A 20,668-nucleotide genomic window follows, 5' to 3' on the forward strand; every position below is an offset into this window, starting at 1 on the left:
AGTATATGGACATGTTAAACAAAATTGGATCACCAGTTAGTCTCACTGACAATCCAGTTTGTAAGTACTTTCTTGTGGTATCACTCTTCACATAGTGAGATTCCACGGTTGGGAAGGATTCTATGTGCTTCCGCACACCTTCTAAGTCTTCTTTTTCTACTATGAAGACCTGAGCGCAAGAAGACCGTAAGTCTACTTGGCCCCTCAACATGTATACACTAAAGTTACATATAGTTTCGTATGGTTTTATAATGTTTAATACATGTTCCACGGTGAAAACATGAAAGGTTGTGAAAGATTCGTTTTGGCCCCTGAACATGTATAAAACATTACCAAACTATATGCAACTTTAGTGTATACATGTTGAGGGGCCAAGTGGACTTACGGTCTTCTTGCGCTCAGGTCTTCAGTCTTGTTGACAGGTGTGTGTGAGCCTCTTTTGTCTTGTCCAGAGTATGTGCTGAGGTCATTTTTCTTATTCATCACATGTTTTATTGTCCTGTCAGATATGTCAAGTGTGCTCATGAAGAAAGCTTTGTACACACAAACCCTGTTCTCGCCTTTCACAAAGCTGTACTGACGGGATACAGCCTTGTTCCATGCCCAAGTTTTCAATTCAATTCAATTCAATTCAAGAAACATTTATTTCACAACTTCAAAAATACATAGTATAAATGACAAATGCCATAATTTTCAAACCAATTACATACAAAGCAAAGTAGTGAATCTGATCACAGGCCCTCTGATGACAGTCAAATGCGATCATGTAAGAACAAACAACCTATGTTTCCGTTCAGGTTTTTTTTTCTTCAACCCTCTCCACATGACAAAGATTTTTTCAATATCCATTGCAGACACTTGGGCTTTTCCTCTTGTAAATGCAGGGATCTCTGCGAGCAACCATAAAACCCGGCATCATCCATTATGTCAAATCCATGGTCAGCCAATATCACATCTCCAGGGAGCAGATGGTCAAAGAAGTTTGATGACAGCGTAATTGTTTTATCTGTGCCTCTTCCTCCCCATGCCGCAGATAAAAATGAAATAACACTACATGGTGTTATTCCTATGAAGAATTTGATTGTGTTGTGGTGTTTATAGTTTGACCAAGTTTGGGCACAGGCTTCAAGACTTGTTGGTCTGTTACAAAATACTTTGTCTTCCTAAGAACGTTTCTTTCAGGCCATGTAATTATACTTTGATATGCCATAAAGAGCATCAATACTTGCATTAAATACTCTGAATATTGTTGACCCGGCTGCAGTCTAGCAGATGGTAATCTGCCAGATAGACTGGATTCATATGCATCATCCTTTGGTTTGATGACTTCTGCGTTCGACTTTAGCAAATGTTCTTGTAATGCAGAAATTTTTCAATGAGAATGCTCTTATACGTTTTCAATCACGTTGGCTTATAGAGAAAGTGAATGTTTCATTTCTGCTCTTTCAACTTCCCATTGCTGATGTCTGGCTTTCATTAGCTGCTCTATGTCTGTACGCAGTTTGTGTAGGCCTACCTTGTAATCAGTTGAGGACCCTTGCTTCTTGATTTTGATTTGACATTCAGTGCACCTTTGTCAAAGCAACCTCCTTTGGACAAATGAGCACACTCCAGGGTCCTATTTCATAAAACTTAGGATTCATCCTAAGTCGGACTTAGGATGAATTGATTCTTCCTAAGTCTTGAACTCTTCCTAACTTTAGGATTAATCCTATCTTCTATATTATAAAGCAACTTAAGAAGAATATCCTTCCTAAGTTTCTTCCTAACTTAGGAAGGGGTCAGGAGGTGTCCTAACTTTAAGGGATTCTTCCTATAGTCCCTATCTTAGCTAAAACGTCAAAAAAACATGATTTTTGCGATTTTGATGAAAATCAAGGGGGAAAAGGGTTTAAATGAGTCTAACTCCGTTATTTTTTGAAACTTTGCAGATATGTCAAGGTTGATATAAACTTACCATCTATAGTAAAATAAAGTGAATCTTATATTTTCACTATCTTCTGTTGTCATGGTAACGTGTTTAAAATCCACAGATTTGGTCAAAAATGAGTCTAACTCCGTTATTTTTAGGAACTCGAATCTGAAATTTTGCAGGTGTGTCTAGGTTGATCAAAGCTATACATATATAGTCAAAAAAAGTGAAACATATATTTTCGCTATCTTCTGTTGCCATGGTAACATGTTTAAAATCCACAGATTTGGTCAAAATTAGTCTAACTCCGGTATTTTTATGAATTCGAACCTGAAAATGTGCAGGTATGTCAAGGTTGATAAAGGATAACCATATATAGTAAAATAAAGTGAAACATAAATTTTTGCTATCTTCTGTTGCCATGGTAACATGTTACAAATCCACAGAAAAAAAAAAAATTAGTCTATCTCCGTTATTTTTAGGAATTCAAATCTGAAACTTTACAGGTATGTCAAGGTTGATAATAGCTAACCATAAACAGTAGAGTAAAGTGAAACATATGTTTTCGTTATCTTCTGTTGCCATGGTAACGTGTTTAAAATCCACAAATTTGGTCCAAAATGAGTCTAACTCCGTTATTTTTAGGAACTCGAACCTGAAATTTTGCAGGTGTGTCAAGGTTGATCAAAGCTATACATATATAGTCAAAAAAGTGAAACATATATTTTCGCTATCTTCTGTTGCCATGGTAACATGTTTAAAATCCACAGATTTGGTAAAAATTAGTCTAACTCCGTTATTTTTAGGAATTCAAATCTGAAAGTTTACAGGTATGTCAAGGTTGATAATAGCTAACCATAAACAGCAGAGTAAAGTGAAACATATGTTTTCGTTATCTTCTGTTGCCATGGTAATGTTTAAAATCCACAGATTTGGTAAAAAATGAGTCTAACTCCGTTATTTTTAGAAACTCGAACATGAAACTTTGGTGTATCAAGGTTGATAAAAGCTAACCATATATATTAAAATAAAGTTAAACATATATTTTCGCTATTTAGAAGAAAAAATTAAGCAATTATTGCCCTGTGCATCTCCTTTTAGCACAAAAAACAAAGTTCCAAGTAGAAATTCTGCTACTTAAAAATCCTAGCAATGCATACTAATTAAATGTGTCCTGGCCCTATAGAAGCAAAAGTTATTAAATATACAACTTTATCCAGCTTTGATTTTTTTAGTATAACAAGTAATTTTAGTTTAACTTTTTTTTTTTTTTGCATTTTTGGGGGGGCGGATGCCCGCTCGAAAATTCAATCCGGTACCCAAGTACATAATTAGCCGTTAGGTGAGAGCCTTACTTTGTGTATAAGGTTTTTGGTGTTAACAGATTTGGTTCTGATGAGAAAACAGGCATTTTGATGAGAAGCAGGCATTTTGGATGAAAAAAAAATTGCTGTTTGTGGAGAGATAAAATTTTCTTAACGTAGTGAACATAATTGACATGGAGGAACTTGAACACAAAAAGTGGGATGGCTTCTTTAATAGGCCAATCAAATTAAGGAAAATCAGGGTTTAACCCACCACTAACTGCAACAGAAACCATTTAATCACCATCACCATTCATTTCAGAAAAGTATAGGCCTATTATTATTAAAGAAAATATCAAAAGTCCAAGTAGTGGAACAGTGCCTAATTTGCATAAATCCAAAATGGCCGCTTATGCAGGGGTGAAATTACAAAGTTGGTCAAATCAAATCTTGTTAGAAACCATACCAATGTTTTGCTCTCATCATAAGGATACAGACAAAGTATAGTTTTTCCAGTCTCTGACATAAAGTTCTTGAGTTATAGGTAAACAGGTCAAAGGTCACATTTTGGGTCCTGATCGTTTACAATGGAAATATGCTCCAATTTTAATCCAACTGGTCGAGAGGAATACATTGTGGTTTTAGCAAGATTTGACCAAATTTGAAAATTCACCCCCCCCCTTGCATAAGCGGCCATTTTGGATTTATGCAAATTAGGCAGTGTTCCACTACTTGGATTTTTGGGGACTTTTGATATGCTTTTGTGTTAGCTTTTGGGAGATGGATGCAATGCATGCAAAATGGATTCTGTTGCAATTAGTGGTGGATGATTTCGTCTATAACCTTAAGTAGTTTTTATACCAATTATCAAAAACACTAAAACACACAAAACATAATGCAACTTCAAATCATAAGTACATTTTGGAAATCATTTTATTTATTGCATAAACGTTCACTACAAACTTGCTTCACATTTTGATTGTTATGATAATCTTTAAGAGGACGCCCCACCAGAGCAGTTCTGGGGTGAACCAAATCTGCAATGTTATCAAATTAATCAGTGACAAGGTTATCTCTGAATTTGACAAGGGCTAATTGATGTTTTAATGTTATTGGCAATTGCATCAATTAGCCCCTATCAAATTCAGAGATGACCTTGTCACTGATTAATTTTATAACCAGGCAGGTTTGGTTCACCCCAGAAGAACTGCTCTGGCGGGGTTCCTCTTTAAAAAAGTCTCCGGCAATCACAACATTATGCCTTATATATAAGAAAAATAATTATCAAGCATGAATCACATGGTTTTATTTAAAACAAACTCATAGTGACCATAAAACGTCGAGTGCAATGACGTCTCAGTAATACAATGAAGGCGGACGACAATGGAGCACAAGTAACCATTACGTCATTGCACTTAGATAATTTTGGTGTGGGAATTTTGAATATCGCGTGTTGAGAGCCGACTATTTTTATTCGTTTTTATGGTCAATATGAGTTTGTTTCAAATAAAACCATGTGATTCATGCTTGATAATTATTTTTCTAACAAGGCATAATGTTATGATTGCTGCAGACCCGTTTAATAGACATGGACCTTCATGTAGTAATTCTGTGCGAGGATTGGAGGAAGACATACTAATATTCTAATCTTAGTGGCCTTAGTGTTGGATCGGGGACCTCCTACACCAGTGTCAAAGACCAACGGACCCCCCTCTCAATTGACTAAGAATGAGAATAAACTATATGAATTTCTGTTTTTACTATCATCAACTGTGTGTAGGAATGTCCAATATTTTGCCTTAATGGATAGGCCTACCATAAATGTGCCAGCATGATTCAGCATCCACAACTCAAAATATTGAACCTGCCTTACCTCTATCACACCGTTCACACGGCTAGTAAAAACAACAATTCCTCCATCAAAAAGCTATTCAATTTTCAAAATAATACTGAGTGCCATTCTTTTACTCAGAGAAAAGATAGGAGTGAAAATAAAATAGAAATCATGGTGTTGCTGTATAAAGTGGACAAATTTGCATATTTAAGTGTTTCCGTACTGTTTTTAGGGGCTGTGCAATAATTATGAGCCTTGGTGGGTCAGGTGGGAGGGGGCAACACATTTTTGGCCAGCTTAAAGGGAGGGTGCATGCAAATTTTGACAAGCCGAGTGGGGGGTAGTAAGCGATTTTGGCATACATTCATGGGGCACCAAAAAGGAAATGGTTGGAAATGCTTAAATATGCAAATTTTCCTGCTCGCTGTACGCAACATGTATCTAGACCAATGAAGGTTTGAACAAGGGGGGAGGGGGCAAAGATTTTTTGGCAGGCTGAGAGGGGCAAGCGATTTTTGGCAGGCCGTGAGGGGGGCAAGTGATTTTTGTAGAGCCGTTCGGAAATTTCATTGCACATGCACAGCCCCCATGAATGTTAAAATCCCCCCCCCTTGGCTTGCCAGAAATTTCTACCCCCTGGCTCCCACCAGAGCTCATAATTATTGCACAGCCCCTAATTGCTCTGCCACTTGAGAGAATATCACAACAATTTTTTCATGTAACCATGGACATGAACAGTGTTATTGCACTTACCTGTAGGTGCATTTTGCAATTGTAAATTATGTAACATTTGTAACTTTAAGTTCTAGTCCATCTTAAAGATAGTCAGGTAATATGTATTGCCATTTACTTCCAATTTTAGAGATAAATTTATCCAATCCTTATACTAATATTTATAGTGTCATTTAAAATTTACTTTGTACCAGTCATGTAGCCGGGACATGTAGATTGCATAATCATCAAGAATATGATCAGTCTCTTGAGTCACAAATTGTGTTGTTTCTCCTGCAATCATGGCAGCTGTAAGGTTGATTTTTAAATCATGCCCCTGTAAAATAAGACAAAAAAAGTAAAAACATATTAAAAAGTGTGAATTAAATGGAAAACGTTTTGACATGTTTCTAAATAGGTTTAATAGGTCTCTGGGTCTCAGCTAGCTAGCTATTATGCAATTTGCAATGAATTCTGCCAACGTGAATTTCAATTTATCGAATGAAATTAGTTAATTACCATCTAAAATTATTTTCCAACGCCTAATCTGTGAAACGTACTGCTTAAAATATAACCGACCAACTTTCTAAGTCATGACACAGACACATGTATTATTACATAATTTGTACTGAAGTCTGTTTACCTTTAAAAGATCCCAATTAATTTTATTTTGAATTTCTTTAAATTTTAAGAATAATTTTGATTTAAATCATGGACCTGATACTGAAAAGAAATACAAGGTAAATTTTTACAAGAGATTTTACCCCAATTCTCCAACATTCTTCATATTGTGGATTTCATCATTACATGTAAATAAAGAGTTCTAAATTCTCTGTTATCTTTTATCTGCATGGGTTTGCTGTTTGCATTCATTATTCTACTTACCATTGACAGATCCACTGACCACTGCGTCTTCACAGACTCTTCATAGAAATCAAACCAATCCACTTAACACATTGATAACCAGCATCAACTGCAAATCAAACACACAATTAAGCATTATGATCAGTTAATTTTAAAAAGAAATCAAACTTTATAAGGGGCAGCTTCAAAAACTCGACTGCCAGTTGCCCACTGGGTCATTGGGCTCAGCTTCTAATCGCTAGTGTTCACTCATGTGCTGATGTCCACACAAGCACATTTAAAATCAACGGCACATTGAAATCAAGGATTTTTCAAGATTTTAGGCCTAGTAAAGCTTTACGAGGCCTAAAATCTCGATAAAATTCTTGATTTCACTGTTCCCGTAAAAGCTACGGCATATTGAAATCAAGAATTTTGTCGAGATTTTAGGCCTCCTAAAGCTTTGCGTAAAAGCTACGGAACATTGGAATCAATTAAAATTCTCAATTTCAATTTTATTGAGATTTTAGGCCTAATAAAGCTTTACGGGGCCTAAAATCTCAATAAAATTCTTGATTTTACTGATTTTATCAAGATTTTAGGCCTCGTAAGCGTTTTGCGTAAAAGCTACGGAACATTGGAATCAATTAAAATTCTCAATTTCAATTTTATCAAGATTTTAGGCCTAATAAAGATTTATGAGGCCTAAAATCTCGATACAATTCTTGATTTTACTGTTCGGAAAAGCTACGGCACATTGAAGCTTTGCATAAAAGCTACGCAACATTGGAATCAATTAAAACTCTCAATTTCAATTTTATCGAGATTTTAGATCTAATAAACCTTTACGAGGCCTAACATCTCGATAAAATCCTTGATTTTACTTTTCCATAAAAGCTACGGCACATTGAAATCAAGGAATTTAGCAAGATTTTAGGCCTCGTAAAGTTTTGTGCAAAAGCTACGGAACATTGAAATCAATTAAAATTCTTAATTTCAATTTTATCAAGATTTTAGGCCTCATAAAGGTTTACGAGTTTAAAATCCTTGATTTCAATGTGCCGTAGCTTTTAATTTATGGAACATTGAAATATAAAATCTTATCAAGATTTTTAGGCCTCTTAAACTTAAAGCTTTACACCCGTTAGCATTGGGTGTTTTTGACAGCATGAAATAAACCAAACAATTATTATTGCAAAATTTCTCCAAATCTATGCTAAGGCTACGATGAAATAGAACCGAGAACAATATTGATCACGGGATGAGTACGAAGTAGGAAACCAAATTTATTCCTGTGATTTATTTATCTGGCCAGCTATCATTCCACTGGATGGGAGAAAATAATAAGAACCTCTTGGCCTTTATTCAATTTCGCTGACCTTTGTGTGCTAAAACACCCTATTTTTCCAATTTCACAGACAATTTTGTCCATGGACAAGCCCCAAAAATGACCCCTTTTTCCTCGATTTTGGTAACGATCGTGCGGTCAGTATTGCAAGTTGAGTAACCCCACCGGGCTTTACAAAGCCTAAACTAAAACTCTCAATAAAATTGAAGTTGACAATTTTAATTGATTTCAATGTTCTGTTGCTTTTACTCAAAGCTAATTACGAGGCCTAAAATCTCGATAACAGTTCTCATTTGCGTGTGAACGCTATCGGTGGAACAATAGTCGGGACATGGCAGTACATGCATGATTGAAAAAGGAATCGGGACATGGCAGTACATGCATGATTGAAACAACTTACAAGTACAAAATTATGCATTGCGTGCCTATAAAATAAATAATATTTTAAATTCCCCCCCCCCCCTATTCCCTATCGCAATTTACTGCCTGAAAACTTCACAATTCCTGACCGTGATGTGTATGGTAAACTGTCTAAGCAAAAATAAAGGCCTATTCAATAAATACGAGTCTGCCGTGAAGACATTAAAAAGCTGAAGTTTACCCCTATACATTTGCATAGGGTTTCGTGTGCCTCCACAGAATCTCACAGACGCCAATTTACTTCCTTTAAAATTTCACGTTTTCTGACATTTTTATGGCCAGACAAAAGCACATAGGTAAAATAATGTCATTTACTAGCAGAAAAATGAAGAAAAATCCTCAAACCATACATATAAAGCCATGATTTGAGGCAATTTACTCACCATTTTCACTTTTGTGTGCACATTGAAAAAGCGGCCATCTTGGTTTCTTCTCTAGAGGAGCAAACTCATGAATATGCAAATTAGCTTCTTCCACAAATACATGGCATACTGTTGAACTATTTAGGAAGAATCAAAATAGGATTCTTCCTATCCTAGGATCAATCATAAGTCCTGACTTAGGATGAATTGTATTGGAACTCTTCCTAAATAAGTTAGGAAGAGTTACTTAGGATGAATCCTAAGTTGAGCTTTATGAAATAGGACCCTGGTTTGACAAATCCATGTTATACCTTGCAATATTTTGACGTTCAAGTCATAATTCTCCTTTATAACACCAAACAGGCGCAGATAAAAATGAAATAAATTGATTATGTTATGGTGTTTATAGTTTGACCAAGTTTGGGCACAGGTTTCAAGACTTGTTGGTCTGTTACAAAATACTTCAAAGCAATCGATAATAACTGTGACACGTTTTCCGAATGCCCGACTAAATTGCATCGGCATTGTCTTCCAAAGAATGTCTCTTTCAGGCCATGCGATTAACTTTGATATGCCATAAAGAGCATCAATACCCATATTGAATACATACATACATACATACATGAAGATATTTATAAAGCGCCTTTAAAATGTATCAAAGCGCTGAACAAGGAGAGATGGAAGAAAAAAGAAACACAGAAGGAACAAGAAAGAAGCTAACTGAAAAGGTGAGTTTTCAGTTTCTTTCTGAAAACTGGAATTGATGGAGACTCCCTGATGGCTCTAGGGAGTTTGTTCCATTCCCTCGGGCCAGAGACAGAAGGTATTTAAACCATATGCTCTATGTGCCCTAGGCTGACTAAGCAGAGTCTTATCGGAAGAAGATCTCAATCCTTCTCTTCCGGGAGCATAGGCTGAAAGAAGCTCACAAAGATAATTAGGGGCACGGCCCTGAGAGCACTTGAAAACATAAAGCAGAAGTTTAAAAAGAATTCTGTCCTGGATTGGAAGCCAATGCAATTGAATGAGAAGGTTGGAGGTACCAGTTGAGCGAGGGACAGAGAATATCAAACGCACTACTCTCGATATTGTTGGCTCGCTTATACACAAAATTGATAAGCCAGGTCTTCATGAATGAATTGCAAGTCTGAGTTTCATTAGGACAATTAGTAACTTTTGAAAGTGGGGCAATGAGTACCTAGGAGTGAGTTTGTCCTTCACATGTCTTCTTGTCATCCTTAGAAAAACTTTCTTCTGTCAACTTCATTTGAGCAATTTCTTGCCTTAACAAGCTCTTTGTTATTATTGTCCGCATGTGATTCCAGCACTGTGATGTCTGCTGTACACATTTCAGTTTGGGTCGATATTTCCACTGTCTCTTTTGCTGGCAAATTAATGCTGGTGTTTGTGTTCCCATGTGTACTTGCAGCTCCAGTTCTAAGTTTTCACAATCATTCTGTTCATATATAACATGCACCCATAGGATGCATACTCATGATCCTTGGAGGATGATAGGCTTTGGAGGTGGTCAATACGGCCGATTCAGCCTAGGGTAACGTCTTGCAGGTTCTTCTTTCCCTTACACTGGTTGCTTTTGTTTTGCCTTGTGTATGAGGTATGGCCCACTTCATATTGTGATTTTGTTTCATTCACAGCACTAAAGCGCCTCATTATGGCCTTTTCAAGAAGGCTGGCAAATGGTTTGTAACCTTTAACTCTGTGTAGATGAATTCCAGCAACAGCATACCGTACATGTTTTCAGTAAAATGTGGGCAAAGGTTAACAAATTGAACTTGTTCACTGTCACATTAACATTTAATGCTGATAGTTCACAGTTTGCTATTCAAGCAGCCTCTGCTAAATCATGGCAGTCAAAGCGAGGCAGGTATTTCTTGTAGGCTATTCGGGCCCGTAAAACAATTTTTTTTTTCATGCAAACAAGATAACATTTCTTTTCAACATACCTATATCCAATTTATTGAGACCATGTTAACTACAGGAATCAATATATTATTTTTCTTTAGCCTAATTAAGAGTTGGAAAAGAGATTCACAAATATTTATCAAGTTGTCAACCCACAGCACAGTCTTGCAATTGTATCTATTTTTGGAATTGTATTTTCATCAGTAGTAGTTTCACAGTATTCCACCGGTAGTGTTTTGTCCTGAATTGTATATTTCTTTCGGACGTACAGCCGATTAGTCTCTCAACATGGATTCTTAGATGGGCGATGTCTCTGTTTTTTTTCCACATCCAGTGGGCTCAGTTGTGGCTTCCCACGAGTAAAGGCTGTGATTTCAATGGAACATTGACTGCCACTTTCCTGCCGAATGATCTCCTAAACTGCATCGGCATGGTCTTCCACAGTGTTTCGCGTTCTGGCCAACACACAAGTCCTTGTGTTAACATTTAATGCTGATAGTTCACAGTTTGCTATTCAAGCAGCCTCAGCTAAATCATGGCAGTCAAAGCGAGGCAGGTATTTCTCATAGGCTATTCTGCAGTGTTAACGTCGTCCAATTTTGCAGTGTTAGCGTCTTCCCTTAAAGGAGGATTTCGTGATCCTGGCATCCTCTTTTTATGACATTTCAGTTTACATGCATTTTAGGCCTACTCAGTACAGACCTGCATCATGGCGACGCTTGATTTATCAGCGTTCGCATGCAGGAAAACTTCACCATTTTGAGGTGAATTTACTCGAAGTTCGGAGGTAAGATTTTCCACGGGTGAATAACAACATGCTACACACACTACGTACAGCCACGGGCACTGAGCCGTGGAGGCTAGCCTGATTGTATATCCTCCTACGCGGTCCAGTGATTTTGCAGGTCACAGAGTTTGACCTTTTGACCTGGCGTGCAATCATCCTATAGAGATATTTATACCGTTTTGCCATATGTATAGATACCCATAACTACTACATGTATGTTATCAAGCGTACATTATGTTGAGCGTGGTTTGGTTTCCAAATTCAACTTCCTTTCTGGAACAGAATTCCTTGTCTCCTGGGACACAGAACTATCAAGATCTGATACTTGTTTGTAGCTCTCTTGACACAGTATCTGACCTATTCATTTCAGGGGTCAGCTTGAGTAAATTTTGCAAAATAACGTGCAACAAAACCGGGCAAGTGTGGGGGAAGTGTGGATCGGCAGTGATGGATCTCTGCTGGCCATTTTGTGATGTGTTAAGTGATGCATAAAACTTGAAGTTGACTTTATTAGGCTATTCCAGTTAATATTCATACATCCCCTGTGGAAGACATGACTTCAATCTTCCACACAGGGAGTGTGATTTCAAATGGAGTCACCCATTCAGGTAACCCCATTTGAAAAATTCACACTCACTGTGTGGGAGATTAAAGTCATGCCTTCCATAAGGGGTATGTGGATTTCAACTGGAATAGCCTGCTACAATATTTGAGCATATTGAATGTTCAATATTTATTTCATGTATATTTCATGTTAAATTTGTAACAAATATTTTCAGTCGTATACAAAATTATCAACTTATGACTTGTTTAAAAACAATGTAAATGGCTGTGTGTCCTGAACTCGCCACCCTTAGCATTACATCACAAATATTACGAATTTTTACACCAATCAAGTTTCTAATTAGATTATCTCCACAATTATCAACCCTAAACTGGCAAAAGTGTTCATTTTTGGAAAGCTGAAGGCATAAGCAATTCAAATATAGACATTTCAACTCATTATACAGGGTGACATTCAAGTTATAAAGGGTGGAATCAAAAATATTTGGGGAAAAAAAGAGTACTTTATATAACAGTAATAAACTGGAAGTAAACAACATTCATTTGGTTAGAGCATAGGGGGGAACCTACTGACTTCAAAATCACAGCTGTTTTGTAATCTCGGAATACAGGGTGTCCCAAAGTATGTTGAAAATTTTTACAATTCAACATATTTTGAACTGAAACATTTCTAACCCATACAGCAAAAATAAGTCCATATTTAGATTCCTCGCCAAATTTCCCTTCAGAAAATCTATAATTTGACTATGATAGGATAAGTAATTAAAATTTTACAGTAACTTATAGATATTGAAGACATCCGCATTACTTGCTACAGTGTTTTATATGAAAACGGGTTATTTTGTATGGAAAAGTTCAGGTGGTGTATGACGTGCATTCCCTAAACTCAGTAAATTTTCATCGTCAACCGTGTAATTGAATGGGATTATTTTGAAATTTTAAAACGCTTGAAATATCACAAACAAATAGGCCTATGTTGATAAATAATATAAATACAAGCTAAAACCGTTGGGGTTTGATAATGAACCCCACAAAACTAACCGAGTATATGGAAAATGCCATACGGCCGGGCGGTTTCACGAGTTGCCGGCTCGATCATGTCATCCGCCGCCTGGAAAAGTTAGTATTTCCTAGACTTAAGCAATCATAAATGATTAAAAACAATTAGTAGAATTGTTTAGCTGTAATGTCATGTGTCTTTTAGATGCTAAATATAGTTAAAATCCAATTTACAGCCTTTACAGAAGCAGATTATGCACTAAAAATATGAATCCCATAGAGTTTGTGTGTACCACATCCCCCACCTCCACATCCCCCACCTCAGCCACCCTGCCCATTCTGAATTCTATGAAGCACAATGTCAGTATTAAAAAGGCTAAATAATTTCTTTTTACAGGGTTTAAATAAAAGTGCATTTTATTTAGCCATAAAATGGGACCACAAGCATGACAATTACTTCTTGCTTGGCAGAGATATCATCATTTAATTTTGAGTCGACTTTGGACAAACATAACATCGCCACCTTTTTTGGGTGGCAAATTCAAGACGCATGACCAAATGTGTTTTATTTGTATGCATACATGTATAATATATAATTTGTTGATTACTTGTTAAATTACTCAGGGAAGTATGTTAAAGTCAATTACTACTTATAACTATGAACAAGGTAAACATTTGGAATGCACTGTGTTAGCCAAAATGTTGAAAATTGTTGAGATAGGCTGCCAGATATTGAAATGTGGGTGTGAATCGACACACACTCTTGGTATAATAATACTATACTCTGATCAGGTCATAATAGACAGGACTCATAACATTGTGGATTGATATAGAATGGTGTACACGCAGCTGGCGGCATCACCTGCGCAAACTGCGCTCTGTATGTTGCGTGACTGATGCACGCTTTTGTGATTTTACACGGATGTAATTGACTGGCACAGTAACAAAAACTGAATAATTCTCGCCTGTGATCATAGTATAATGCACAAATCAATTGTAGTCCCGGCCCCCCAGGACCAGGGCAATAGCGGGGTCCGAGCAGGGACTTGGCCTGGGATGTAACAGCTCAATGTGTCCCGCAGTGCAGGGACGTAAGCGGGGGCATAAACAGGCGGGTTCTAACCCGGGAGTGTATCGGGGACGTAATAGAAGAGTACTCACAACTGTGCCGGGTCGTATGCGGGGAAACACTCGTCGTTCTAGCGATTTACCCGGGAATACACGTTTCTCGATAATTTTGTTTCGAGCGCATGTGTTTCATTTCCCGCTTCATTTCCCGTATTTCGTATGGAAATTGGTCGAGAATACGGGAGTACGGATTTTTGTCCTAAAGTAGGTTTTTCAAAAAGTTCGATATTATGTTTTAAAAGTAAGGCTATTCAGAGATTTTCACTGCTCATATTTAGTGAAATACAGACCTGCCAACTGTCCCCCAGTCCCGTATTCCAAAGTTAAAAACCCGAAAATACGGAACATCCCTAGCAGAAATTCTATACAGCAAGAAGTGTATCAAAAGTGTATCAAAGTGTATTAAAACTGTATCAAACAGCAATTTAATACAGTTTTGATATACAAAGGGTGTATTGAAAATGTATCAACTGAAAATATAAGGTATCAAAACTGTATCAAATACCACCTAACTGTATCAAAAATGTATCAAAAGTGTATCAAATTTGAACTTAGTTAATTTTGGCCATGCTTGTGGTGTATCAAAAGTGTATCAAAGTGAACTTTTTGGTGCTAGATGTATATCAAAAGTGTATCAAATTGGACTTAGTCAAATTCTGGCTGCATACAGTGTATCAAAAGTGTATTAAATTGGACTTTGCCTGTTTTTTAGTGTATGTAAAGTGTATCAAATTGAACTTAGTTAATTGTTGGTGTCTAGAGGTATATCAAAAGTGTATCAAATTGGACTTAGTCAAATTCTGGCTGCATACAGTGTATCAAAAGTGTATTAAATTGGACTTTGCCTGTTTTTTAGTGTATCAAAAGCGTATTAAATTGGACTTAGTTTATTTTGGGTGGCTAGAGGTATATCAAAAGTGTATCAAATTGGGCTTTCATAAACTGACCTTTTGTAGTGTATCAAAACTGTATCAATAACTGATCACATGTCTAGATAATGACTCATCATTTTCAAATTTGCCCATGTGGCATGTATGCAGTTAACACCAGGATTTGCATTTGGAAATGTACTGTATTTTAGAGCAAATTATGGTGTTTTATTTATCATGATGATTTGATACAAACATGCTTGTAGACTGCACATTAGGTTACAATGTAGTTGTAATCAGGGACTGTGATTAAAGAGGAAATATCTGACTTTGTTCTGATAAGGTAAGCTTACTATATATTATATATAGGGCCTCAATGTATATGTATTAAGCATGAATATAGCACATGCCTGTATAGTAGATGTTATTGGTAGCCTTTTTGTCTCTTTATTGAGGGTAACAACTTCAGTGACAAGCACTGCATTCCAAGCAGGCCTTCTGATGTATGTATGTTCCATTTTGGTTGGGTTTTGCTTCTTTTTTGCAAGACTTTCTCACACATTTATCCTATTGCGTTGTAATTTTGAGCGTTGATAGGGAAAGTGCATTGAGCTGCTCCGTGATGGGGAAAGTGCTAGAGGTCAGCATTAGCAGTAGAGGGCAGTGTTGAATTTGAGCTTGATTAGACTAATTTCAAAATTTGACCTTTGACCCCTTCACTTTGGGGTCATTAATGTTTGCAAATATGTTTAGATATGTATGGATAATTCTTGTTGAATTTGAGCTTGATTGGACCAATTTTGAAATTTGAAAAACTGTATCAAAAGTGTATAAAAAACTGTATCAAAAGTGTATCAAAACTGTATCAAAAGTGTATAAAAAACTGTATCAAAAGTGTATCAAAAAACTATCAAAAGTGTATCAAAAAACTATCAAAAGTGTATAAAAACTGTATCAAAAGTGTATCAAAAACTATATCAAAGGTGTATCAAATGGCATGTATCAAAAATAGGGCGGTCCAGCTGGCCAGCATTAGAATTGGGCGCTAATTTGATACAGTGACATATTGATACACTTTTGATATAAATTATGTATGAAATGTGTATGAAATGAAAGGATAAAAATTTGAGCATAAATTTGATACAGTTTAAATTGGAACCCTCATTTGATACAGTAACATATTCGATACACTTTTGATATAAATTATGTATGAAATGTGTATGAAATGAAAGGATAAAAATTTCAAGCATAAATTTGATACAGTTTAAATTGGAACCCTCATTTGATACAGTAACATATTCGATACACTTTTGATATAAATTATGTATGAAATGTGTATGAAATGAAAGGATAAAAATTTGAGCGCTAATTTGATACAGTTTAAATTGGAACCCTGATTTGATACAGTAACATATTCGATACACTTTTGATATAAATTATGTATGAAATGTGTATGAAATGAAAGGATAAAAATTTCAACGCTAATTTGATACAGTTTAAATTGGAACCCTGATTTGATACAGTTACATATTTCATACACTTTTGATATAATTATGTATGAAATGAAAGGATAAAATTTCAACGCTAATTTGATACAGTTTAAATTGGAGCGCTTATTTGATACAGTTACATATTTCATACACTTTTGATATAATTATGTTTGAAATATGTATGAAATGAAAGGATAAAAATTTGAGCATAAATTTGATACAGTTTAAATTGGAACCCTCATTTGATACAGTAACATATTCGATACACTTTTGATATAAATTATGTATGAAATGTGTATGAAATGAAAGGATAAAAATTTGAGCATAAATTTGATACAGTTTAAATTGGAACCCTCATTTGATACAGTAACATATTCGATACACTTTTGATATAAATTATGTATGAAATGTGTATGAAATGAAAGGATAAAAATTTGAACGCAAATTTGATACAGTTTAAATTGGAACCCTCATTTGATACAGTAACATATTCGATACACTTTTGATATAAATTATGTATGAAATGTGTATGAAATGAAAGGATAAAAATTTGAACATAAATTTGATACAGTTTAAATTGGAACCCTCATTTGATACAGTAACATATTCGATACACTTTTGATATAAATTATGTATGAAATGTGTATGAAATGAAAGGATAAAAATTTGAACATAAATTTGATACAGTTTAAATTGGAACCCTCATTTGATACAGTAACATATTCAATACACTTTTGATATAAATTATGTATGAAATGTGTATGAAATGAAAGGATAAAAATTTCAACGAAAATTTGATACAGTTTAAATTGGAACCCTCATTTCATACAGTAACATATTCGATACACTTTTGATATAAATTATGTATGAAATGTGTATGAAATGAAAGGATAAAAATTTCAATGCTAATTTGATACAGTTTAAATTGGAACCCTCATTTGATACAGTAACATATTCGATACACTTTTGATATAAATGATGTATGAAATGTGTATGAAATGAAAGGATAAAAATTTGAGTGTTAATTTGATACAGTTTAAATTGGAACCCTGATTTGATACAGTAACATATTCAATACACTTTTGATATAAATTATGAATTAAATGTGTATGAAATGAAAGGATAAAAATTTCAATGCTAATTTGATACAGTTTAAATTGGAACCCTCATTTGATACAGTAACATATTCGATACACTTTTGATATAAATTATGTATGAAATGTGTATGAAATGAAAGGATAAAAATTTGAACGCTAATTTGATACAGTTTAAATTGGAACCCTGATTTGATACAGTTACTTATTTGATACACTTTTGATATAATTATGTATCAAATATGTATGAAATGAAAGGATACATTTCATTTGATACTTTTTGATACATTATCTTGGCATTTGATACACTTTTGATATGTATAAAATGTGTATGCAATGTTAATTTGATACAGTTTTGATACATAAAAGTGTATGAAATGAGGGTTCCAATTCAAAGCCTTTTATTTCATACATTTTTCATACGTATCAAAAGTGGTGTATCAAAAGTGTATCAAATTTCAGCCAGGGATGCCATAATTCCGTCATTAATGAAAAATGAACTATGGCCATTGGCAAGTTGATGATGTTCTTGGTCGATGAGATTGGGAGCCTGTCCCAGCCCCATAGGGCCGGGGAGTATGCAGGGACTTCGAACATGGTGCCTGGGGCTAGGGGACGGGGACTTGGCCGGGGATGTACAAGGAAATAGTGCCCCGCCCTGCACGGACTAAGCCAGGACTGTAACATGTTTATAACAGTTTCCAAAATTACATCCCTGGGTACGTCCCTGCTATCCCCGGGTCCTGGGGGCCGGGACTACAATTGATTTGTGCATAAGAGTATTTATAATAATATACATTTTCCAAAATTTTTATTTGAATTTTCGATGTGTGACACACAATTATCACAAGTAGTCTTATGACGTTGTTTTAAACTTTCCCTTAATTGACCATTACCAATTAGGGACCGTTCACAAACACTTGTAAAGGGGGGCCTGATGCAAAAAAATTTTATCGCGAAAATTTTCGGGGCCCCCCTTTACAGACCTCGAAAATTTCAGGGCCTCCCCTTTTTGACATGAAAATTATCGGTCAATCCCATAGAAAAGCATATAAACTCAATTTTCCCAGAATTTTTTTTCAGGGCCCCCCCCCCACACCGACATCGCCTGGCTAATAATTATTTGGTGCAGCAGTGACATTAAAATGAATACACGGGATCGATACACATGAATTGCTATGCACGATTTTGATATCAGACAAAAATCTTCGGATACTGGATTAGAAAATGATGAATATCTCCCGTAAATGAATTTTTCTCAAGAAACCAGATGTAGTCTCATACACTTGAAAATATGTGTTGAACAGCTATGATAGTCGTTAGCGTGCGCTTTGAAAATTGGCCGTGCGCTTTGAACTCAAAATTTGGCCAAAACTCTAATTTTATATTGCGTTGGTCCTGTATCATGTGTATGGACTACAGCGCGCAGCAGGCTATAGCGGCACTCACTCAAGTGGAGAGTAGTAACCATTGACCGCAATGATGTCGTATACAAGCTTACTCACACAGCAAGAAATCAATTACACCGTCTATTATCAGTAGCCTTAGTCAGGTCACTTCGCTAATTATACATCTCATAAGGTCCGAATAAAATGGCCATGGTTGGCTGTGGATTCAACCTACCATGGCGATTTATACCATGAAGATATCGGGGCGATGTCACTGTGCCCCCCTTAGGAGGGTCAAAAATTTTCAGGGCCCCCCCTTTTGCATCAAGCCCCCCCTTACAAGTGTTTGTGAGCGGTCCCTTAACTTATGGTGGAATGAGGGTCTTTGTATAAGGATGGCAACTCCAGTCCTTGTTTGTGATTTTGTCCTTGATTAGGATGGCATTTCATCACTAAATTGTGGTACTTTACAAAACAAAGGCTTTAGGATAAGGATGATAGAGAGTACCCCTGTTAGGGAGGCTATCCAAATCAAGAAGAAAATCAAGAAATCATCAGAACTAAATCGTGATCAAGTGCTGGAGTGCCCATTCGTATACAATTCCCTCTTTTTACCCAAATTTGCCATAATAGTCCACATGAGGGTAAGTCCAACACAATGTCATAAGACTACTAAGGTTAGTTGTGCGGAAAGTTTATACTTTTGGAAATAGCTTTATCACAAGCTTAACAATTTGAATGTATGTTCATGACATGGCCATTTTGAAGAACTTACAAAGATTATAACAAAAGGAGTGAAGGGTGTAACAAGGCTTACATAATCTCAGCTGAAAATGTTAAGATATTTCAAAAATAATGTTTGTAAATTGTAATTATCTATATTCTAGTGTTTTATGATATTAAATATTTTTGTATTTTAAATGTTGCAATTAAGAAATGGCACAACTGATATTGAAGTGTATACAATGTTTCTTTCTTTTGTAGTCATGCTCATATCCCAGGGCTATCATGTGTTATCAGCCTCAAGCCTGCCCTTACTAAACATTGAACAAAATTACTAACTTTACTTGCTTAAGGGATCTGGAATGAGCGTTTCGACAGTATTTTTTGTGGGACATAAAAGCACATCAGACATATCGAATTGTATTCTGAATACGAAGAATGTCTTTCTGATATCAAATAATTTTCTTTGTTTGAAAATTATTAAAATTTGATATTTTTCACATTTTTGATATATAACAGTCTTCGAAGTAAATTTTATAAATCTAATGATATATTCTTAAAGTGTGTGTAGCGGGGTGGAAAAGCCGACGATCAATTGAAAATTTTGACCTTTCATATTGAAGATATGATTTTTCCCAAAAAGACCTAATTTTTTGGGAAAAAATCTAAATTATTGATATCAGAAGGACATTCTTCAGTATTCAGAATGTAATTTGATATGTCCCACAATAAATATGTTCATACCCCATCCCTTAACTTTCTTGAAAAGGAGACCCATTTCACTGACCAGGTTGGATTTGTGTGTAAATTTGGGGTGACATTACCAGGATAATACCTTCGCTTAGGGAAAATACTACGGTTTTGAGATCACAAGGAGCAATAGTTTTGACCATTTGCTCCTTGTGACCTTAAAACCATACTTTTTTTCCCTCCGAGATCACGAGGAGGAATAGATTTGACCATTCACCG

At 35.7% G+C, this 20,668-nt stretch overlaps 1 protein-coding gene and 1 long non-coding RNA gene across 2 annotated transcripts; both read right to left on the bottom strand.

The window, feature by feature from the left end:
- Positions 1-762: 762 nt before the first annotated feature.
- Positions 763-9,331, bottom strand: LOC140159599 (uncharacterized). Its single transcript, XM_072183091.1, is given in 3 exon segments — positions 763-890; positions 893-1,153; positions 9,190-9,331. Coding segments are annotated over 3 exon segments (531 nt in total).
- On the bottom strand, positions 5,697-9,018 carry LOC140159192 (uncharacterized). The gene is made up of 3 exons (XR_011859853.1): positions 8,756-9,018; positions 6,647-6,734; positions 5,697-6,098 (listed from the first exon to the last, which is right to left on the bottom strand). It is a non-coding gene; the product is annotated as an uncharacterized lncRNA (long non-coding RNA).
- Positions 9,332-20,668: the final 11,337 nt, after the last annotated feature.

The sequence above is a fragment of the Amphiura filiformis genome, chromosome 8 (genome assembly GCF_039555335.1).
Source record: "Amphiura filiformis chromosome 8, Afil_fr2py, whole genome shotgun sequence".
Lineage (NCBI taxonomy): Eukaryota > Metazoa > Echinodermata > Ophiuroidea > Amphilepidida > Amphiuridae > Amphiura > Amphiura filiformis.